We start from the raw sequence: 24,649 nt of genomic DNA on the forward strand, positions 1-24,649 counted from the left end.
CTCCCTTCTGACCCAACCCAATCTCTCACGTGTTTGCTGATTTAAAAGGTTTGCAAAGGTCTGGTCGAATCCCCCCTTATTGCCCTAATTCCCGTCAATATTTGCCTGGTGGAAATATCTGCTCGCAACAAGGCACTAAATGGTCATGTTGAGATTTTTAAATTATAATATCTTGTCTGTAGTTATATTTAGTTTAAGTTTTTAAGACTTTGCCTGCAAGACAATTTCCATAGAAACTACGACATCGGAGCAGGGCATTGGTCAATTGTCCCATTTCTATGGAAATTATCTTGCTGGCCAGTTTTTAACTCCCTGGCAAGTTGCCCTGGCCTGCGCCGCTAATTACAATGGGTTTGAATTGAATTTTTTTATGTTGATGTATTGAACTGATGGGAAAAACTATTAAGAAATCTTCGACGTAGGGCTGCCACTTCCAAAATGAAATCTTCAGGGTTACGTTTTTTTCGGAAGAAATGTTGAAGCTGCGAATGGAAATCGCTAGAGGACCACTGTGTTCCGAGGAATGAAATTAAGCTCCGGTTAAGGGAGCACATTGTACCAGCGTGCTAGTAATGCAAGGGCGCAACAGTACGAGTTGCGATGTGAGTCTTTTTTTCAAATTCTGAAGAAGATATCGAAAAAGACGATGTACGACACCCGCATGGGTCTAGATAGTCTAAATAGGCATTAAACGCATTTTAATTTCTTTGAAAATTAATACGCATGAAGTCATGATTTCCCCGCGCAGGACACTACTGATTTTAGAGGGATGAAATTTAAAAGTCATGTGCGGGTGTGGGGAGCATATTTTACTGAAATACTTGAAGCTCACGGGCGTACAAGCCACCATGACTATTTTCCAAACTGATTTATTTAAAAATTAGCACAAATACTGTATTGGACATTTAAGAGAGAACCGGGAATTCGCGGGTAGGGGGAAGTTTTCGCAAGAACTCGGGAACCCGAGAGAAGTGGCTCTTACAAATTCCTGTTAATTTCGGCAGGAAAATAATTTCCATGGAAATGGAGCAATTGACCAATGCTCCACTCTCATTTCGTTGTTTCTATGGAAATTATTTTGGTGGCAAAGTTGCCAGGAGTTCGAAAAACCGGGCCTTAATCAAACATCCTTGGGGCATAAATTTGCCTAATAATGACGCATAATAAGTTGGCTCCTTTCGCCTTTGACAAGTGAGCAAATTTCGGAATAGAGTTATCCTGGACCGTCGGCGAAACGTTAATTTTTAATAAAAGTTACCGAATGAGGTTTCCTCTTCCATCGCAGCCTGACGAACTGCTTTCAAGACACATTTTTAACTTTAACCGGCATTTTAATTACGCATTTTAAATGTCGCGATCCTAAATGAGATCTGGATGCCTTCTGTTCCACGGGAAAAATGGAAATAAGAAACATCTTTCTGCGCATTTGAATTGGGTTTTGAATCGACAAGGTTCGTCTAACATAAACTAGGAATGAAACACTAAAAACGTTCGTCAGTTCCGAAAGTTCCAAAACTTTCCAGATTCTCAAGTTCGGATCGCTTTAATAGGTCACGTACTTCTGGCTCGCTCGGAACTGATACTAACCATTTATTTTTAATTGTATAGCAGTCGTAGCTGCAGTTTTTGCTGCTGCAAAAATCAACCGAAATCCAGGGATATATTCATAACTTCTTCATTTGCCGAAACAACGCAAACCCCAATTCAAACAAAACCATCTGAGCAAGACGCAAACTTCATAATTCTCTTTTCGAATAAACTTGGACTGAGATAGAAACCCGGCCAGGGGAAATGCAACTTCAATTATTAATGATTCATATTTAATTAAGAACCTCTGGAGAATTACAGCTCCTTAAGTTAATTCCACTACAGCGTGGATGCAAATTATTTCGGAACAATATTTGCAAACTCAGTTCCAGACTTTATATGGAGGGCTGCTTTGCGTTCCTTTGAGGTTGGCTGAATGTTAAAATAATAACGAGTTTCCTTAACTTTCCAGATTCCTTTGTGGCTTTCAAGGTAAATAAAAGAAATAAATAATATCTCAACAAACTGTGAGGTTCGGGAAAATTTCCTAAGGCCCTGAAAAGAGTCGCGCAACGGCAATGCCGCGACTCCCTTTTGTCTTAAAAATAACACTGCCCGTAGAACGTGACATCTGCCGTCCGACCCGGCGCGTCGTTGTCGGATTGTGGCCGAATTCCTTTTACCTGCATGCAACCCCCCCGGGGGTTTGAAAATCATTTGAACGTATCCAGCACAAACTAAATCTGGAATCGGCAAATCCTATTGTCGGCAAACACGAAACCCCAATAACTCTGTTTCAAAATGTGTTGCAGATAAGCGAGATTTTCAATTCCATAAAGTGCAAAGTCAAACTTATCTCAGCTGGATGATATATGTGTTTGACGGCTGAGTCGGGATCCTTACTTGATAGATGTGGAAGAATGCGAGTTTCTTATACACGAAAGAAAGAAGAAGGCACATTAAATTATTCATTCGCATCAGCAATACTAATTCAATTTCCTCTCGAAAAGTGCATTTTACAATTAAACCAGACCTAATTTGAGCGTGGAAATCTCGTGGAGCTTCATAAAATAGTCAACGGCTTGTCACAGAGAAGACAGAGTCTCTTGATTAAAAATGAACGTTGTCTAGCACTTGACTGAGGCTCTGCTTGTTAGAGCCACGATAAATTGTCGGGCTTTAACACATGCATATTTTATTTCTTTGTCAGCTACAAAATTTGAACTGTGCCTTGTTTCAGCGAAAAGTTTCAGGATTGTTCATAAACAACTAGACAAGTGAGACGTTCACTCACTCGAACCTATCTAACTTTTGAAATGATTATGCATATTTCAGAAGAGTTTAAATGTCGGATCTTTATTATGATTGTGGGAATTGTCGCATTGCTCGTCCAGTTCAAATGACTTTTCTGAGATTAAATTGGGATTTTTTTCAGTTTTCCCAAAGGATCGGAACTCAAAAATCTACTACATTGTGGCAGCCGCATGATCAAGCACCGTTATCACGGAAGTGTTCACGCCCCCCAGTGACTTAAAAACAGAGCTGGTGAAAATTCAGAAAATTTGATTAAAACTCGTAATTTTTGAAAGTCGCTCGACATTATTTTCCGGGATTTGCAGGACAAAAAAATGATTTTGAGATATGTATCTGGAATCTCCCGGTACGATAACATATCTAATGTTGACAAAATGGTGACCATTACGAATCCGACTTTTTAAGCATTCTGTGCAATACGTTCCACTCACAGCCATAAAAGAATTACGCTTTTATAATCTTTTTTAATTATTGGAAGCTATTTGCGAGATATTTCATTAAGCATAATACCAAAAAATATGTGCCCCGTGTGTTATGAATGGTAGTCAACCTAAATTCCTCCTTTAAAAAAATACTCCTGTACTCTGACTGAGACCATCAACTAAAATTTCAAAATTTTAAATTATTTTGCAAGTTCTGGTGTTACATTCTAATGTCTCCAATAACGTCCCGAGACGTGTGGGATTTCTCAAATATTTCGAATATGAGATAAAAAGTAACTAGAGCCACAACCAAATTAATTCGTTTCGAAACGACTTTGGTCTCTGATTTTGCCACGAATCGAAATTTTTGCACTAAATTTCTAGCGCAAAATTGTAATCATCCTCCGTGGCACTTCGAGACTTCTAAAATTTTCCAAAAAATCACATTTAATTTTATTTATTTAGTGGTAAACTCCAGTTTTCCGATCTTCGATTGAATTTTAAATTTCGCCACGTTCAAGTGTTGAATAGTTCTAGCTGTGAGTTTAAGCCTCAACACGTCGAAAATTTGTCAAAAATTAATTGAATAATGATTGTCTTTTGAGACGTTTTTGTCTACGATTTTTGCATCGAGTTGAAATTTCGATATTGTTGAATTTTTATTAACTTTTAATCATCGAAATACAATCTGCAGTGGCGTGTCAAAGATTTAAAAAAAAATCAAAACAAGTTAATTTTATTTCAGAGAGGCAAACATTCATTTCTTCTTTGTTTTGTATTTCATTGGTCAATTAGCTGTCATTACAAGAGGTACTGAATACAGTTTTTAGGATATGGCCAATTCCTCAGTGCACCAACACTTCACCTACTTTTCGGTCCGATGACAAGACCAAATGTGGTTCGATAATGGTACCAAATCTGGCGTAAGGCTCGAAGGACCAAATTGTGCGTTCGGTCCAGCTGTAGGATCAGGATGTATGATCCTTCCTATCAATGGAGGTATGGTGCTTCCACGAAGTGGCAACAAAGACGATTTTAGATTGCATATTTTACGTTCGAAATTCTTCAAGTTTGCGTTTTCAGAGACATTATTTCCGGCAAATCGATCATCAATTTTTACTACTTTAATTAAGGTTTATCGATATCGATATCGTGATGTAATAATTATGTGGACGTGACAATCCGGATAAAAAACGAGAAAACAACTTTCGTGAAGAGCTAGCATGTGCGCTAATTAAGTGACGTCACATCTTACTTAAATGTGAACGCGTTTACAGGGGTTTCTGAATATGGCTGCCAACTGCTTCTTGTAGGTTTCTGTGATGGAAATAAGAAAAAAAGTTTATACGACCAGCGGTCCGTTTTCACTTTCTGTCTGAAGTACGAGATAATCAAAAATTATTATTACTTTTAGTTTTTTTTTTCGAATAAAATGCTTAACGGTATTAAATAGTGAGTGAAAAATGTGTTGTGAAAATTGAGGACCTGCAAATGGATGTAGACACATCTTTTGAGGGAAAAACAATGTTCTGAGTTTCTGCAGTGGCGTATCCTTTGAGGTACCCCTGAAGATTTTAAACGAAAAATTTGATACGCCTCTGTTTTAAAAACAAATAAAAACAGTGTTCTGAATGTTTCATATTTTTGTGAAAAAAGGATCTTTTGCATATTTTTCATAAGGTTGACCCTTTTCAGGTGAAAGCATTATTTGGTAACTAAAATTGCAGGACTAAATTAGGGACTTTACGTTACTTATTAAAAAAAAATTAAATAAGGCGTTAAAAACGTCCTACCTACAAGAATGCGTTCCTCGACCCTTTTTCGCATATTATCCGAACACTGTTTAAAAAATTCCTGGTTTATTTTTTATCATGTTAAACGGACGAATTGTGCGATTTCTCAGTTGCAGATTGTTGCATTTCACTTTTTTCCAACGAAAATAGCTAACGTTATGACGGATATTTAAAAAACTTCTTTTCGCAAAAATACGAAGCGTTCAGAAAATTATTTTTATTTTTTATTAACCAGCGGCGTGTGATATATTTCGATTAAAACATTCAGGGTCACACCAGTAACAACTGGTGAAAGCAAAACGTTTTCTCCCATAAAAAATGTATCTCTACATCTATTTTACGCGTCCCAATTTCCATAAAAATATTTAAAGCTGGAACGAACTTAGTAGGAAAAAACAAAAAAAAAAAAGAAAATATTTTAGCATCGTGTATTTCAGATGCAAAGCGGAAATAGAGCCACGGTTGTATGAATTTTATCTCTCATTTTTGATCACATAAACATGCGAGAAGCAGGTGGCAGACTTATTCAGAAACACCCTGTTTATTCGGCCCTAAAGACGTGTCTCAACGTTAATGAGTCTAAGATCTAACTGCCTTCTAAAAAATCTGCTGGAATATTTAAAATAGAATTCAACAAAGGCAAAATTAAAATATTTCTCATGTTAGTTCAGTTCGAGTGAAAAGGGTGCCGGATTGCACTCTAGACCAAACCTAAACAGAATTCATTTTTAAAAACGACTGAGGCTACCTGCGTATACCTAAACGGTATTTAACCACGAATCTAAACCTAGGCCTAGACATGAACAAAATTAATTAAACAAAAAAAGTGGTCATCGATGGGTTTGTCGATTGCACAAGTCCGAACACCTACAACAACCCATACTTCGCGGAAGTAAATTCGACTCAAACGAAAAACTACTGCAAAAACCTCAACTGGAACATAGTCGGTAGTTAGTATTTCACCCATAATATTTACTATAAGTCGAAAAAAAATTTCACTAAAATTCAGATCATGACCGTGTTAACTGTGTGGAAAGGCAACCATGTATCAGCAGCTCAGCTTTCATGGGTTTTGTAAATTTATAAAATAATTTTTATCTCCTAAACGATGACAGTCACGGCCGAGATGTTTTCTGTGATTTATAGAGCAGCTCAAAGAGAAACTCAACCCTAAAAAAGTAAACTACAGCAGTTTTGCTGTAGCCACGGCCCTGCGTGCAATCCAGTGCAGCCTCGTTCATGAAGCTAAGTCTGATTTAAAGGGCGACTCAAAAAGTATCTCCTCTCGACGTTTATCAGTGTATATCTCGAAAATGCACAGAGACACACTGACGACGTTTGATTTTAATCCTGGATCAAGTATACCTCCACACAAAATTCGACCCCCTATTGGCAATCCTAAACAGAAATCAAATGTTTAAATATTCATGGCTATGTCACAGATATTAAAATCTCGAAATTCATCAATATCCCGAACTTATGAATTTTTGTCCCTTCTCACCGATAATAGCGTCAGAAGTTCATTTTTTTAAATTAGAGAAAACCTCAAAAACAATATTTTCTTTTATTATTACTTGCGCCTTTCTCTCCTCTAGTCTTGACTTAAACTTTTGAGTCTCTATGCCCCAAAAAAACATTTCAATTTCGTTTTACATCACATCTACTTTCGTTTGATAAATCTTTTCAATAGGCAGGCAAATATGCTTTGATAAAAAAAAATCAAAACGAGACCTGTATCAACTTCTTCATCCAAAAAGAAGTCGATTTGGATCAAAAGACTTCTCATTGACGTTAAACGCAAGATATTTACGAAGAAAGTTTGATTTAGAGCACGTATTTATGTCGAAAACCTGGACGCAAATGAAATGCAGGGTCGTTATTATGAGAGAAAACAAGAAAATCAACATGGGAAAAACTGGGTGTTTTTCGCCATGGTTGCGGAAAACAAGGTCCGTTGCCCTTTTGACCCGCCGACTAAAAATTTATAAATAACTTTAAAATCGGTGAAAATGGCAACCCAGCAGCTGTGTTTTGTTTCAAAGCAACACAGTGCAATGATCAATGATGTCAACTGTCATGTGTAAGCCAACGCTGCCAGCTTGTTAAAATATTACATTAAAATAATTCTATTTTAATTGGATCTTGACTGGTGGTGAAAACTAATGAGTAATGGTTGTGAAATTTCAGAGACATGGCATTTATTCGCTCAGTAGGAAAGCCATGTATTCCGGCATTTACAATCCTAAACTGACCATCAGACAAATTACTGTTATATATTTCCCCATTCACGATACAGAGAGGATTTATGTGGTGTCGCCTGTCCATTCAATTGTCTATTACAAATTGGATAAACTATTGTTTATAGCGCCAGGTGCTCAAAATAGATTAATTCCTAATAAGAAAGATGGAGAAACTGCTTTTGGTAAAATTAAGTTGCCCTCCAGATAAAACGAAATAGTTGTGAGGGTGCGAAAATGAGATATGCGAAGAGGGGAAGTTTTTCAATTTCAGGCATTCTGGAACTGTTCGAAGTGAATCAAATTTCTAAGTACATAAATATAATCAAGGAGTTTGGTTTTCAATTTTTACGCTGAATGGAGAGACATTCCTTCACCATTTCAATTAGAGAAACATTCGTTTTGGATACTGCGCATAATTCACCATTGTGTCCACAAAATCAAATTTTCGTATGTCCATCCTCCGTAGTTTACCCCTATGGATAATTCTGTTAAGCCCCCAAAAATATTATAAATGTAACAACATCTAACCTTCTCTTTAACTCCAAATTTTTCAATACATTTCCCGCGCTAACTGGCATTTAGTCTGATCCAGATTAGCATTATTCACCGGCTTATTACGACACAATAATTAATTATCCCGTAGCTGATTGCCATTTAGGGAATGCGAAATTTTCGAAAGCAAATACGGCGTTTAATTAAACATAGAGGTTAATTCTGCCCAAATAACGTTTAAGTAATGAGCGATACGTCTTAATATTCCCAAGATTTGATATAAATTTCGATTTTCGGTAAATTTACCCTTTGATGTAAGTAATTATTCTCAACGTTATTTCAGACTAATTCATAGTGATATTAAAAGTGAAGCGTTGATTTTTCAACTCCCCGGGCAACGTTCCTGTTTTCCCAGCCGCTCGTAAAGCATCATTTTTCACCCTCCGCAGTCTTTCGGCTGGTAAACATATGAGCGAAATTACTCCAACATATTTTACAATTTATCGTGAATCCATCTCATGAAATGATGCATGTTGAATGGCCCACGTTTGACAAATGCTGTGATTTATACAGCAAGTAAGCCGGAAAATATGGGGCATGGGTATAATCACGCGATATTTTAAATAATTCGCGACATTTTTGTGGCATACGTTGTAATAATTTACGGCAAGGGAATTGTTTCTTTTATGGTTTATGCACATGCACTGCGGCAGCAACCTCAAACTGACGTCTCTTCTGCAAGCATTATAATGCAAACACTATCCCTCGAAATGCAATTTTCGGTTCGATAACTTCCCTCCATGGCTTACCTGTTCCAGCTGACTATTCCCCCATACAATATTGCACGTCAGTCTCACCAAAACCCGGGAACTCTCTATTTTTCTCCTCGAATTTTTGAAGTGGCAGGCAATCTGCGTGGTTCGGAATAATAATGCGGTTATCTAATGGGAAACATATCATGAATAAATTTAGTATCACCTTGTCATATCCGTGCTTTACAAAGACTAATTATCATGGAAAAAGTGCAATTTGTTCAAACTATTTGTGCAGGTACTAATTATTTCATTAATGAGGTCAGTTTAAAGAAACTACTTGTACAAAGGACGCGACTTTTCTCACCAAATTGTCAAGAAAACGTTCGCAAATTTCCGCTCCGTAAAACGGAATAAAATATCAATTCATGACCTGGAAAAGTTAAGATAAAAACTCGCTGCAACCTTAACTAAATGGGTCAATAACACTTTCATTTATAAGTAAGTCGGGTAAGTAGTAACCCTTAAAGGAAATCTACAAAATTTAGTAACAATTCCTCACTTGTCTGAACAATTGTTTGAAGCGACTTGTGAAATAGAAATTCCTCGCCGCTGTGCGACAATGGCGCCCTCTCCTGATTTCTTACCTGGCATTTGTACGAGGGGTATTCGCGAAGTAGATGTTTCAAGGATATTTGGGATTTCAAAGTGCCCTGTCAAGAAAATATATTTTAGTTGTCCGAATATTCGGCTGGTAAAATACCGGACAATTTTGATCAGTTCCAAACAGTGGAAAAAATGATTTCCTCGTTCACATATTTGTTCAGTAAATTACCGGTCATTTGCATTTTGTATGGTCATTTACGTTATATATGGCGCTCATTATGGCATTATTGAAGTTGGCCATCCTGTGCTGAATGTTACTGCAGTACAGAAATCAAGGAACAAAAGAAACCAGATATACAGCAAATTTTTATTAACTGTTTCATTACGGTTTTAAATTAGACAATAGGATGGTATTTAACACCCCACCGACTAACAAATTGCATTCGATTTGAACTCGTGTATTACAGTGCAATTTCTATGTTTCAACTTTTCTCCAACATTCAATGCCCGTTATTTTTTCAGTTCGACATTGAAGTTTTTGTTCGGTTTTGTCTTGAATTTAACGACTTTTTCACTTTGCCCCTTCACGTGACCAGACAGATTTCCGTATCGATGCCTTTCAGCTTGGAATCCAACAAGCCAATCCCCTCTGCCCGGCTATCAAAATATCCCTTTGGATTGGGTATTGGAAACCGGGATTTTCGAGAAATAGCCTGAAAGATCCGCCAGGATTTGCTCCCTGGAAACTAATCTTAATTGGCACAAAGAGAGATGTACTTACCAGTCCTAATCAATTATAACAGCTGTTCTGAGAATCAATTTCACAGAAAGTTCCAATTTAAAATGCAGCTCTGCAAATTCGATCATAAGCGACACCAATAAAATTTCCCATAAAAATAAACGGTTCCGAAACTAGTCCCTTGGAGATTATTATATGTAAATGATCCTCTATAGACAACGCCGAAATCCCCTCGTTCGGCCGATATCTATTCCTAAGAAGTTCTTTGAGAAAGCCAGAAACTTTCGTCTGGGGATGACCCCCCGAAGGGATAAAAAGGGTTATGCGAGGAAATGAAGTTTACGCCCTCTGCGGAATTCAGTCCGATAGATAAGAGAACAAAAACAATTTTGTGCCTTTTATTTGGTCGATTTTTTTGCTTGATATGTTTTGATTGGGGCTCCATCTTTAATACTGGGATTAGTTCGATCCCTAAGAAGATATGAGAAATAAGTATCTGCACGTATGTACCTCCTCCACTAAGAGGAATTCTAATTAGTCCCGATATAATTGGCTTAAATAAATTGGTCTAAGTTCAACTTCTTCCATATATCAATAACAACTCGAACTATGCACCATTTGCAAACAATTATTGTACACGTCCTGTTAACCGTACTGTGCAGTTTCTACAAGTTCCGTATCGAACTGGCCACAATGGTTTGTCCCAACTGGGTTCAAATTTCAAATTACTTTTCTAGAATCCAGTCCCTTCCTCCAAAAGACCACATAGCAGTCCTCTGTACTCTCATATCTCTGTTGTCAGGTTGTAAGTAATTTCTTTACGAGTTACCAACCTGTATGTTTTCCATTATTACATTTCAACTTCGCTGAATAAATCGGCATTATTGAATCGTTCGATAACATACACTTCTTTTTAGGAGACTGGCGCGTATTTTGTGGGATAAATTGCACGTGTCACTCGAATAAAATAAATATAATAAATCACCCTTGATACGCTCGCTCCGGGGTGCAAATCCCTTAGAAATTCTTGTAATATATTATGAGAGACTCGTCATACGCAGTCTTACTACATAAATGTAAAAATTTATGCCCTCGGAGCGGAGGCTTTAGGTTTCAGAATGCCAGCTCTAAAATGATTCATATTATTTACTCATTTATTATCTTTTAGATTTATATTTATGGCCCCAAAGATAAAAACTTCCTCCTTAGACGCCACGTTAGGATTTTTTCCAATAGATATAAATGTAAAAAGAAAGAAAATTCGGATGTTTTTCTTAATATTCAACTGATATTATAGCTCTAAGTAACTTGCTTTGTGAACGTAAAGAAAATAATTTGGAAATTTTGCCTCTACCTGTCAAGAAAATTTTATCTTTCTTGACCAAATGGTGGCGACATTTTTTTCATGTACAACGACAATGCTTACAACGAGCAAATATAGTTGAACCGAATGCGTTGGCAGATGTCGGATATGCGAATTTAGATCAAGTTATCTTAGGTAAAAATGTTCTCCTCCAGTGCCCTTTTCGACTACGGTTTAACATAGGTTTAAACGCTCTACAGTATATGTGATTTAAATTATTGCAGTTCAAAATAATGAGAGAACCATGAAGAGAATGCACGAAAAAGCCAGACTTTTTCTTGACGATGGAATATTTTTTCGCATCCTTCGGAAAATTTCCCTTTAGAATTTTCATATTTTCATGCTATAGAAAAATATTTCTCGGACTATCATCAAGTCTTCTCAAAAATTGAAGCATTTTGCGAAATTGCAGAATTTACAAGGTGACCTCAGAATGACATTTTTGATATTTTCTTGATGTGGTTAAGAACATTTCCGAGAGTGTCTAAATATATGTAGATATTTATTTCTCAGAATATCCAAGGATTTTCAGATATCCATGAATTGACTGCGAGTATCTCACATGTTTTATACATCTATCATATTATTTAGAATTTCATTTTGAACCCAAAAAAGTCATATCCGCTTAACTGAAAAATGTTCTCTCCATATGGCACTTGAGCAAATCCGTACTCCTTATGTGGCACAATATGTTGTATATTCTCATGACGTATTTAACTCAAGTGATATCCCTGAGTATCTTACCCTATATGAAACCTAAAGAGAATGCACTCGAATTCCTGCACCAGATTGTCAAGGAATATGATAAATTTTCTCGACAGAAAGATGTGGGAGATTTGTTCCATTTACAGGCTTAAAATTCAAGATTTGTTGGATATACGCTTGATAAGTTATAAAATTCGTAAGTCCTTGGAATAAAGAAAATTTTTAAATGCAATCAATAGCCATTTATGCTAATGCATTTAAAGAAGAATTAACCGAATATTAGATATAAAAAGGATGATTTACAATTTGATTGGTGATAAAACAGGGGCATAGCAGAATCACATTTGATGACGTGATGAAGTTAATTAAAACATCTCATGAGAAATGAAAAAAAAAATTTTACTACGCGACTAGACCTGTTACGCCAATGAATTTGGGGAGGCTGACCGTAAAAAATTTGAGAATGAGTAGTGAGGCTAAATTGGCACATTAAAAAAATGTTGATGTCTCAAATAAAAATTCAATTCACTCTCTCCTGTTAACAATTTAATTAACCCTTTGCATTGGCAGGGTTAATTAAACGCAAGGGCAAGCGAAATTCTTCAGGACGTTCGAACTATTTTAATTTTGTCAACTCGCAAATTAATGTGTAATTCTAACCGCATCGTTTGCAGTCGCGAAAGCAATTATTATTCCGATAATGGAAGCGTTCCTCTCGGGCTTCCATTATTCACCTGCTGTAAAGAAGATTACTCCCTTGAATAAGGTACGTAAACGTTGATGCATAGCTATACACAGTGTTTTAATTTAGTAAGGAGGTTCAACTTAAATTTGTGAGCTACGAGCAATTACGTGTAGCATGTAGGAGCATTTAAGCCGCGTATAGTGGGACTGCATAGCAATTTAGTTCAAGTTTCTTGACACTGGAACGGTGTCAAAAGCACGTCGTCTGTAGCAGCTTATAATCCCTGCAATTCCGCAACTAAATTAAACTAACTAAACACATAGAAAATGGGAAAATGTACTGTAAAGAATGAGACAGCTGTGGTCTGGTAAAAATAACATTGCCTCGGGGCTTTCGAAAACAATTCCTTTTTCTTCTTCGACGGCCTTCCGGAGTGTTTAATTAAGACTATAACGATTTGTACCCACACCTTAATTAATTTCTCTTTCACTTTCACTGCTCCGAATTGTTTTTCGTGTAAATTGATTCAGCGATAAGTCTGTAAGTAATATAATTTGAACCTTGAACTTGCGTTAGAGCAAGCTCTAGCGAAAGTTCATTGCTGCCACGTTAAGTTAATACAAAAGCTCAAATCTCTGCGGACGTACCTCGCATGTATCGAAAAAGGTCAATTTTCGATATCCATCACTGATTAGGTTTCAACGCGCATTCCGCCCTTGAGGATTATTTCTTTTGTTTTGTAATTTGCCGGTTGAAAAAAATCACTAATGATTTGAAAGGTAAGCAGCAGATAAAGGACTCGAGATTTGAAACATCTTTACCTTTTCTTATTTCTAGTCCTTCCGCACTTCACAAAAATCCACCCACAAAACGCACAGGAAATCCTTAAACCTTGATTCTTGAAATACGACGCTATTACCGCTAGCCGGAGCCGAATCCCGGATTCTGGAACATCGTGCCGGAGCGATCCAGGTTTGCTGCCGAACTGAACGGGAACTTCGCGCCATGTGGTCTTGGAAGGCCGGAGTTGAGATGCGCGCTCATTACCAAACGAGTGTGAAGTTTCTACGAAAACTCCGGCCAAACTTTTCCATGTTTCCTTTCCCTACGGTTGAATGATGGCCCGTTAAAACAGAATTACGTAAGCCACTGATTTAGGGGTTCCCTCTTTAATGGCCCGTCGAAGATCGGGAATCGCCAGATATGTAGCCCATCATGTTTTCGGTGGAACTGGCATGTGCCACTGGACATGAGCTGCTGGACGGGGACCTGCAAACTACGGGAAATAATTAGAAATTTTCAAATCGTAATACGAAACTTTTAATCTGTAGTTTGCTTTAAAGTGTTGATAAGATATTCATATGCAACCAAAATTGCATTTCAACAATAAATTTACTGACAATATGGTGACCGAATATTGTGTTCACATTTCGTGAAAAAATCAATTTGATTTTTATTAAAATCTATTATTTCGAACTTCAATCAAGCTATTTTTAAGGTTTAATTCAATAGTATTTTGAATTCGAAAACCAGTAATGTACCAGTTTCGCTTAGGAAATGTAAAAACGGCTAATTAACTAAGACCAGAGCTGAAACGTGGTGTGCTCCGCCACTGAATTGCTCCACAAAAGTATGAGTATTAGTTTAAAGTTTTAAGGTAAGAAACTCGTTTAATTATCAGTGGCGTATCGGTATGGATTTGCAAAACCCTAGCATTAATTTCCTGACTTTGGGTTTCTGACAATCGTAAATTGTTACTTAAGTCCTACTGATTTTCAGACAAGTCGACGATTTTAATTCCGGAAACCAGTGGTGTAACCACGGATGAAGTGCGAACTGACGAAATTAAATTTTTAATTCTGCAAATTAGTACTTTCAAGACACAACTTTCTCCACCACTACTCCTTTTTCATCGTAACAATATTTTAATGACTACGTCATGACATGAACACCAATGGCGTAGCAAAAAACTGGAAAATCCTTAAAATTGGGTTTTTAAGAGTTGAAGCTGGAAGTTTCGACAAATAATTTTGACAGGTACTACGAATGAAACTTTTCTCGAGACTAGTTTTAATCCAAATTAATGGTTTCCGAGTTCTATCACATTTAATGTTATAAAATGGCAATTTTTTTAAAGAAAATCCAGGAGCGTAGCAAAACGAATTTGAAAAATACATATAACTTCCTTTTTAATAACTGAAACTAAAGTTCTCTACAAATTTATAACAATGGATTCGTATTATCTTGCTCTGCATTTGTCCTCATGGAATATATCCATTACTTACAATCTCAATGACAAAGACAGTTAAAGTAAACCCTTTGATTTAGAACTGTCTAATAATGCCATAGCTAATGGTTTTAGAAATTGGCCGACTATTATCTGCTTTACGCTATATTATGTGCATAAAAGAGACCGCAAAATTACTGTGGCCAATAGAATAGACATGGTCCTGACTGCCGGTTTGCGGGCCCGTTTATAAATGGTTAATAGCCAGTTGACTATAGAAATAGGGTTGAACACACACAACATTATTTCAGGTAAAGTTTAACCTTGGTCAAAGTTAATATTGATTGTGGGCTGCATTTGCCCAAGTAATAATTATTAATGGCACCAACTAGAGTGAATAAAGCGGTTAAAAGTAACGGGGAACAGGTCATGTTCCTGCACCATATTGCCAAGAAAATTGGCCCCAGATAGGGAATTCTTTTATTCCGTCGGAAACCGTTTTAACAGATGAAATTATCTCTGTTTAGTCGTTTAGAATGAAGATATGAAATGACGATTCAGTAATTGATTGGATCCAGTGCTGACCCAATAAACCAACCGAAATCTTCATAAGGATATAGGAAATTTTCCCTCACCCTCAAATTTTCCTTCAACGGAACTGGACAATTTTGCTGAAGAATAAAAACCTTTTTAAGATTTTTTATCTAAATGTGCTGGGTGTTCACAGATACGGTTGCCTATACCACAAATGGAGCAATTTTTGCGTTCTTCGACGGAAAATCACTCATCATAAAAGTTTTTACCTGTTCTAAAAACACCTTTCATCCTGAGAAAAAATTATTTTCTTATACAGGGAGCTTGGAATCGTTTAAAATGTAGTTTCGACTTAGAAATAAATTAACTCCGTTTCTGATTTTTTAAACAAAATGTTGCTTGAAAAAGTTGTTGAGAATTACTTTAATAGTCCAAATCCAACACTTAAATTGTTTTTATTCTAAAATTGATAAATAATCCTTAAGCCAACTAAAAAAAAAAAATTTACAATTCAATTTTCTTGTATAGTGTAAATCCGTAGATTTGTACTTCATAATCGGGGAGAGCCACACGCATGAGGTTCAATCTAAATCATAAAGCAACTAAAAACGTACAATATATCAAATCGAAACTCACACGCCTCAAAATTTTCTAATATGTTGTGTTTTTTCTTAAATAAATATCTTTTAACCATTAAATTTTTATATTTTGCGAAGAATGGTCATGGATAAAACGTTTTTTTATCACAAATTCTTATGGTAAAGTATTTTGTAAAATAACAATATTTTTCTCAATATTTTGATAGTCAAATTGAAACTCGTACAGTGGTGATTCGTAGACATCGAATATTTCTTGCTTCTGTTGAATAGTTCCAAATTTTATAAAAATTTACTATCGTGAAGAATTTATCTGCGTTAAGTGTTTCCATAATACTTTTCTCAATTTTTCGTATCGATGGGACATCAGAGGGGCCAAACAAGTTTAGCGGAGAGAGAGTTAGCGATTCATCATCATAAACATGGAAAATCTTACCGGGAAATTGCAAAAATTCTTAACAGACCCTACACCACCGTACAAGGTATTATATCACGTTATAATGATGGCCATCGTAACAAAAATAAAGTAAAAATTGCTTCAAACAAAATTTTTAATATATACGACGAGCGTTGGATCCTAAGGAAAGTTGCGGAAAATCCCAAACTATCAGCCCGTAAGTTAACGAAAATGGTAGAAGTAGCATTAAAGAATACAGCTAATCCCCAAACAATTAGAAATTTATTGAAAAAAAAGTAACTTCCATGGTAGGATAACACGAAAGAAACCGTACATAAGCAAGAGGAACAAAATCAAACGTCTTCAGTTTGCTGAAGAATACCGAGATAAAGATGTATCATTTTGGAACAACTGATCACTAGTGTTCTTTCGGTTCTCCATCTGTCTTTCATTCAATTCGTGCGGCACCCATTTTCCACACTTTTGGGTCTTTCCCATAGCTTTCAAACGACCAGAAATGGTTCGTTGTGCAACATTTAACGTTTTTGCCATTTGCTTTCGACTCAAAGCGTCATCTTCATCCAATAACGATTGCAGTGCGGCGTCTTCGAACTTTGTTGATGGTCCGCCACGTTCTTCATTTTGCACATCAAAATTGTTATTTCTGAATCGTTGAAACCATCTTTTGCACGTTGCTTCTGATAAAGCATAATCACCGCATGCCTCGACAAACATTCGATGCGACTCTGCAGCATTTTTCTTCAAATGCAAGCAAAAAATGAATGCTTTCCGTAAATCATCATTTTGTTATGCAAAATTCGACATTTTTGGTGCAATGAAGTAATATATTGTTATTTGTTCAAGGACTTGATTTTTACAAAATATGTTTGTCAGTTTGCGCACCAACCAAACGAACAAAAAAAAGATTTGTTTACAGCAAATGCCCTAAATCGAGACATTTATATCCAGGTACTCACTTCATACCGGTATACCTGGTACTCTACCTATTCAAAGTTGGAATACGGTACTGTTAGTCCAATCCAAGCACTAAGCTCTTAGACACAAAAAATCGATGCCTTCGCGAGTGGTTCCGCAGGCATTTTATAGCAAAACTTCTACCATACACAAAATAACAGGAACATGAAGCTTTTAAGTGTGAAAAGAACAAAAATCCTGTAACTAGGTAGACATCTTAAATGTACCTTATCCACCTATTAGGTGTATAAATGAATTCTCGGCCCTTAGATAAAATTGGTTAAAACACCTTTCTGAATTCACAATTTTTTCTAACTATATAGTCCGTTTTGAAGCGCCATCTGTGAGCTATCAAACCACTTAATTTGATTAATCTAACCAAGAAGAACGTTACAAATGTCGTCTGACAAGCAGCGCTTAAGGCACTCTCGTCTTTTCACTTTTCAACTTAAAAGAAAAAGCTGCAGAAGCGCAAGACATGATTTGTTCAGTCTTGGGAGAGAATGCTGTATCTTACAGTATGCGTAAAAGATGGTTTCAAAAGTTTCGGAATGGTAATTTTGATCATTTTGAAGATGAAATACCAACCGACCAAAAAAGGTTAACGATGAAGAGTTGGAGAACTCACTCAATGAAAGTCCCTGCCAAACACAAAAAGAGCTTGCTGATGCTCTCGGAACGACTCAACCAGCTATTTCGATACGTTTGAAAAAATTAGGAAGGATACCAAAGGGGGGTCACTGGACGCTTCATGATCTTAGCCCAGAAAACAAAGATCGGCGCTGCGAAATTGCAATGTGTCTACTGACGCGATTCAGAAAAAAGGACTTTTTAAGTAAAATTGTTACTAGAGATGAAAAATGGATATTGTATGACAATCCTAAGAGAAAAAGATCGTGGGTTTATCCATCAGCAAGTACCGCAAAACCAAACATCCACGGAAAAAAATTGTTATTGAGTATTTGGTGGGATTCCAAAGGTGTAATTTGTTGTGAGACACTTAAACCAAGAGAAACTATTACTGCTAACCGTTATCAAGACCAATTAATAAAATTGAGGGATGCTATTGAGGAAAAAAGACCTTTTAATGGTGGTGGAACAAGGCGAGTCATTTTGTTGCACGACAACGCGCGACCATATACGGCAAAGGACACCATTGACATTATCTCCGCGTTGGGCTGGGAAGTTCTCCATCATGCGGCGTATTCGCCAGACCTTGCACCTTCTGATTATTACCTTTTTCGAGCATTACAACATCACCTGGTTGATACACACTTTCAACGTCTCGAAGAAGTCCACCGAACAATGGAAGATTTTATCCGATCAAAATCACCATCTTTCTTCCGAGACGGGACTCGAAAATTACCTGATAAATGGCAGAAATGCATTGAAAGTAAGGGCGATTACTTTGATGATTAAATTGTAATTATTTTTGTTTTATAAATAAAAATCTAAGTTGTTAAAAAAATGCCGTGGATTAATTTATACACCTGATATTATGAACTTCGCGTGATTCCCCGCCAGGGTGAACTCGCTCCGATCAATTTGAAATTTAAAGAAATCGGTATGGAATTTCGACGGAACCAGAGCATATGTAAATAAAGAAACTTTTCTTGCAATTAATGTCGATATTTAAGTAATAACACACAGCAACATGCAACACAATTGCGCATTTGTTATCACCATACCACTCGAAGATTAGAATAATCTTAAAAATAACCCGAGCATTTGCGTGTCATTGACTATTGCAGTAGAATAGTATAAATGTCAATTTCGAAAATATCGGACAGTACACAGAAACATGCAGTGAAATATCTGATTGCAGTAATTAAATTCGAGCTCTACTTCAAGCCAAGACCAACGAGAGAGAACAGAAACATTGAATATAATAAAATTCGCTTAGAAATCTTCGAGTTTTGATTTAATACACTTATAATGAATGTCGAAATTGAAGAGGGAAGGGGGATAGTTCGAAACTTGAAATATAAATAATTTCAAAGATATTTTTCCTCGTTGTATCGTTATTTGTTCGAACTCTAAATGCGACGACAATCAATATAGAATTAAAACAATTTTGAACCTCCGGAACTGAAGATGGAGTTCACAGTGTTTGCAAGTTTTCCTATGTTTCTCCTATTAGTGCTTGTGCTGGTTTTCCTCTACATAAAACGGACACAGAACTACTGGAAAAGAAAAGGGGTGCCCCAACTGGAACCAAACATGTTATTCGGGGATATAAAACCCATCGCCACTGGAATGGAAAGTCAAGCATGTTTCTTCGCGAAAATGTACCTTAAAGCGAAATCGCAGGGATTGAAGGGAATCGGCATTTACGCAGGATGGACGCCATTTTACATTCCCACAAACGTAGAATTGATAAAACGCATAATGGTGAAGGATTTCAACTCATTCCGGGCACGTGGCATGTATTACCACGACAAAGATTTGCTTACGATGAACGTATTTTTCGTTGGTGGTGCCCAATGGAAGAAGCAAAGGACAAAGATGACTCCCATTTTCACGTCAGGTCAGCATATTATTCATTGCACTGAATTACAGAACCAAACGATGCGACTCTTGCAGGGAAACTGAAACAAATGTTCGACATAATCAAACAAAAAGGTGAAAAAATGAGTCGAATTGTCCAGGAAGATATCGATCTGGACCGGCTGATTGATATCAAAGATCTTGCAGCTAGATATACAACTGATGCTATTGCAGAAGTAGCCTTCGGGCTCGACTCTAATACTCTTCAACACCCTCAGCATCAGCTAAGGTAAGGTTAATCTTTGAACCGCGACTAGCTTAAACAAATAACTAATCCCGTATTTTGATAACTGGAGATTATCACTACTTCTGTTTGTTATGATACTTCCGTTCGATGAAGAACATGCGAAATAGTCTCAGAAGTACCCGACCCCACACTTAAGAAAACAAATTTAAAATATTATTAGGAGTTGGAATTAATTCGTAGCGTTTTTTTTTTAAGAAAAAATTTATTGATTTTAAATAAAAATAAAAAAATACATTAATTAAAGTATTGACCATCGCTTTCTACTACTTTTGACCATCTTTCGGGCGGGGCACGAATACCGCGTTGTCTTTAGATGCAATCCATGAATCGACCCATTTTTGACAATCTTCGTAAGAAGTGAACTTCTGCTCATACAGACTATAAGCCATCGAGCGAAACAAATAATAATCAGATGGAGCAACATCTGGGGAATACGGCGGTTGGGGCGGGATTTCCCATTTAAGTCTTTCCAGGTATGTTTGTACCGGTTTTGCGACGTGCGGACGAGCATTGTCGCGCAGCAAAATGACTTTGTCGTGTCTTTTGGAGTATTCCGGCCGTTTTTCTCTCAATGCACGGCTCAATCGCATCAGTTGTAGTCGGTAGCGGTCTCCAGTTCATTCAGTTTCAACAGTTCATAATAAATCACATCCCTCTGATCCCGCCAAATACAGGGCAGAAGCTTAGACCCATGGATATACGGCTTTGCCATTGATGTTGACGGTTGACCGGGCTTGACCCATGACATTCTGCGATTCGGATTGTCGTAATGGATCCATTTTTCATCACCAGTGACAAAAAACCTTTTCTTTTTTCCTGTTGAAACATCAGTTCACACGTCAAAAAACGCCTCTCAATGTTTCAATTCATATGGAACCCAATGTCCTTCCTTTTGGATCATACCCAAAGCTTTAAGACGTTTTCCTACAGTTGATAAGTTAACTCCCAACGATGTAGAAAATTCTTGAAGTGTTTGACATGGGTCTTCGTTGAGCAATGCCTCCAAAGCGTTGTCTTCAAATTTTTTTGGCTGACCAGGTCGCTCCTTGTCAACCAAATCGAAATCACCAGCTTTAAATCGTGCAAACCACTTCCGACACGTTTGTTCAGCTAGAGCATGTTTATCATATATGTCGGATAATGAGAGGAAGAACTGCTTTCAGAAGCCATGAGTCCCAAGTTAAACACTAATTATAGTCACTAAACACCGCCTATTTATTAATTAAAACAACTGTCGCTAAGATTACACTAATTTACATGTAGCAGACCAACTATCGGCTACCCTATATTCTAATGAATGTCTTATGGCAATAATCGCTTGCACCAAAGGTAAACCGTATATTAATCAAATCAAAGGATGAGAGACATGACAATCCGGAGCCAGACCTCTACCACCCAAAATCTCGATAATTACTACTCTGTCACACAATATTCATTTCGTCCCCTGGCCCCGTTTTGCCCCCCTTGCGTGTTAAAAACAAGTGCGTCCCTTATTCCTGGGGTTCCTGGAAGTCATATCATAAAGAACATGAATGGTTTAGTTTCAACAGAATAGCGAGAAAACCCAGAACCCCGATCGATTACATAGGGTCGTACCAATACACAGAGCCTGTCTACGTAGGGGTATTCGCTAAATTTATGATGGCGCCGACATATACTTCCACTAAAATACGATGAGCTTCAGCAGCACTTTTGTTCATATTAAAGTAATGAAGTAAAATTCCCCGCAAAAACCCTTTATTCGGCACAAATTGTGACGTATTCAATAAATTATAAAATGTCGTTATTTATTATTCAAAAAGTGGATATGCAAAGCAAATGACCTCCAATGACCGCTGGTTCACGATAAGTATATTATTGTAGATAACAACGAAATACTGTACTATCTATGCCATCTCTTGTAAAACGCTACGAATGAATTCCAACTCCTAAGACATAATACGGGCTCCTTCGAGATTGGCACACTTGTCCCAACGATGTACCATGGATTCGATCCATGTTTATAGCAAAAAGCTTCGAGTGGTTTAAAATAGGCATCAGCCTAGAACTTCGCCTCTTCATTATTGGCAAATCTCTTGTCAAATTTGGAAATAGAAAATAAACTTTTTTCTAAATCCGCCAATAGGTCGGGTGAGAGAAAAGTTCGAAACCAAGTCGGTAGACCCATATTTCATCCACGGTTATGGATCGACGCAAAAACTCGCTTATTTGCTGCGAAACTTTCCTAACACTCCCTTGAAACGTCCTCACGGCGCTGTTTTTGTTCATCTATCGCCCATCTTTTTTCTGTCCATTTTCTCGGTCAAAATGTAGTGTCCAGTATTTTGTTAAATCCCTATCATGTCTATTAACCCGCGCAATTTTAGCCGATGGTCTTCTAGCACAGTTTTATAAATTTTCTCCACAATATCTAGAGTGGTCAGATCTGGAGTGTCGTTGGGTCGACCACTGCGGAGTTCATCTTGGCAGTTCGTGCCACCGCGTTTAATCTCTGCCACCCAATATTTTGCAATTGTTAACGAAGAATCAGATTGTCCCCGGAGTGGAATCTAACTTCGCTGTGGTGTAGGATGGACCAATGCCTTTCAAATGAAAGTATTGAATCACGTATCAATGGCCAACCTTTTCCATGTTCACTAAATCTCTAAAAGCGCTCAATAAAAATGGATAAAAAGGAAACAGAAATCAACGTAGCACCCACAAACTTTAGACATGAGCTTTTTAAGATTTATAATAAAAATAAATGTTTAACAGAAAAACCACCTTGTATATGTCAAATCGCGTACTTCTGGGATTGCCCTCGTATGAGTTCCATGAAAATCCCTGCTGCGACGGCACATTGCGGTAGATTTACAAATTACCATGTTAAGTAAATTTTGAAACATTTCATTACGTGACCAAGATGAGATTTTTTGGCGTTAGATTTTAAATTCATGAGAAACAAGGTAAAGACCTCTTGTCTCATATTAACTTGAAAAAGCGCCATGTTGTTACTAAAATTTTATTTGCAGCAGTTGCGTAATGAAAATTCTTGAATTTCCCTATATTGGTTACAGTGAGATACATTTATCCTTATAAATAATGTGGAATAGCAAAATTAAAGCTGGAAATGTAACTTCTTAGAAATTATTAGAAATAAATATTGTCCTTCGCCAAATTATCAACAAAAAAGCGCTTAACCAAATTTTATACGAAGTTAAACAAGTTTCAGTAAAATTAGATGAAGTACAATTGAATCTTTCGTCAAAGCTCGCATTTTTCAGAGAAATTGGAAGATCTCTGTTGAAGCCTTATCTTTGGAAACGTTCTGTTGAACTGATGTTGTCACATGATTTTCTGGGGAAATTCGGACATCGTACGTTCCCCTCAGACGTATACGAATATTTCCAGGGTAAACAATTTACTTGAACATTCATTGGTTTACCTTTAATTGTTTTTTTATAATTTCCAGCACTGATCAGATCTTCAATAGAATATAGAAAGAAAACTGGTTTGTGTAGAGTTGATTTCCTGCAGCTCTTGATGCAACTGAAAGACGGCTTGCTTCCGGACAAATCAAAATCTCCAAATGATCAAAGTAAAGATAATTATGCATTTACTCAAATACTCCTTACTATTTATTGGATATTTAGAGAGTTCAATATTCTCCGAAACTGAAGTGCTCAGCAACGCCTTCATAATATACGCAGCTGGATATGAAACCTCCTCCGGCACAACCTGTTTCGCCATGTATGAACTAGCATCAAATCCTGAGATCCAGGAAAAGTTACGAGAGGAAATTTTGGATTCACTGAAAAAAAATGACAATCAAGTTACTTATGAGAGCATTTCCGAAATGCAATATTTAGACAAAGTCTTCAAAGGTATTTTACATTAAACTTTTATAAAGTCGAATATATATATAATTTTTTTTTCTCAAGAAACTCTTAGGAAATATCCAGTTTTGTCCACAATAACAAGAGGCTGTACCGAGGATTACGTTATTGACAGTACAGTAACATTGAAAAAAGGTAATTAAAGATTCAATATTTTGAAAGCTAGAAATAACCACTGCCCCTGCAAAGGAACTCAACTGCTTATTCCCACAACGGGTCTGCACTGGGATCCAGAATTCTACCCCAACCCTGAACAATTTAATCCGGAGAATTTCAGTCCAGAAAGTATAGCGTCAAGACCTGAGAATGCGTACATTCCCTTTGGTGATGGACCCAGGCTCTGCTTAGGTAAGAATTATCACATACTTACTACTCAGAAGATTTGTACTGATGGTTTACCTAGGTATGCGACTGGGAGTGCTGCAGACCAAACTCGCACTGATCCTCCTCCTCAAAGACTTTCGGTTTACCTTACACGAGAACAGCAAGAAACACCATTTAGAGTTTGCTAGAGGGATGTTTTTGACGTCATTTAAGGATCCTGTAATGATGAAAGCAACGAAAATATGAAATATGAATTTAACTGTTAATAAATATTTTTATAAAACAATAA

The 24,649-nt window shown here is 36.9% G+C and overlaps 2 protein-coding genes across 4 annotated transcripts in view; one reads left to right on the forward strand and one right to left on the reverse strand.

The window, feature by feature from the left end:
* Sol1 overlaps positions 1 to 18,744 on the reverse strand; it is a 161,017-nt gene extending 142,273 nt beyond the window's left edge. Inside the window, exons 1-3 of one of the 3 annotated variants that reach the window (XM_066300472.1) lie at positions 18,604 to 18,744; positions 13,460 to 13,914; positions 8,598 to 8,729 (exon numbers count right to left, since the gene is read on the reverse strand). The gene's annotated coding sequence lies outside the window, so the exon portion shown is untranslated. Of the gene's footprint in view, positions 1 to 8,597; positions 8,730 to 8,766; positions 8,890 to 13,459; positions 13,915 to 18,603 lie in introns of those variants that run through there. The other 2 variants (XM_066300473.1, XM_066300475.1) reach the window with 2 other exon arrangements.
* A 617-nt stretch (positions 18,745 to 19,361) lies between these two features.
* LOC136349186 (cytochrome P450 6A1-like) lies at positions 19,362 to 24,649 on the forward strand. The gene is made up of 8 exons (XM_066300574.1): positions 19,362 to 19,894; positions 19,951 to 20,143; positions 23,425 to 23,552; positions 23,613 to 23,738; positions 23,794 to 24,024; positions 24,082 to 24,171; positions 24,226 to 24,384; positions 24,440 to 24,649. Exons 1-8 carry the CDS (start codon positions 19,462 to 19,464, stop codon positions 24,604 to 24,606), a joined length of 1,527 nt encoding a protein of 508 aa, XP_066156671.1. The 5' UTR covers positions 19,362 to 19,461; the 3' UTR covers positions 24,607 to 24,649.

The sequence above is a fragment of the Euwallacea fornicatus genome, chromosome 36, assembly GCF_040115645.1.
Source record: "Euwallacea fornicatus isolate EFF26 chromosome 36, ASM4011564v1, whole genome shotgun sequence".
NCBI classification, from domain to species: Eukaryota; Metazoa; Arthropoda; class Insecta; order Coleoptera; family Curculionidae; genus Euwallacea; species Euwallacea fornicatus.

Coding starts and splice junctions, on each gene's coding strand:
- LOC136349186 (XM_066300574.1), top strand. CDS start 19,462: ATGGAGTTCACAGTGTTTGCAAGTTTTCCTATGTTTCTCCTATTAGTG. Junction 23,553..23,612: donor CGTATACGAATATTTCCAGG/GTAAACAATTTA, acceptor TATAATTTCCAG/CACTGATCAGATCTTCAATA. Junction 24,385..24,439: donor TGGACCCAGGCTCTGCTTAG/GTAAGAATTATC, acceptor TGGTTTACCTAG/GTATGCGACTGGGAGTGCTG.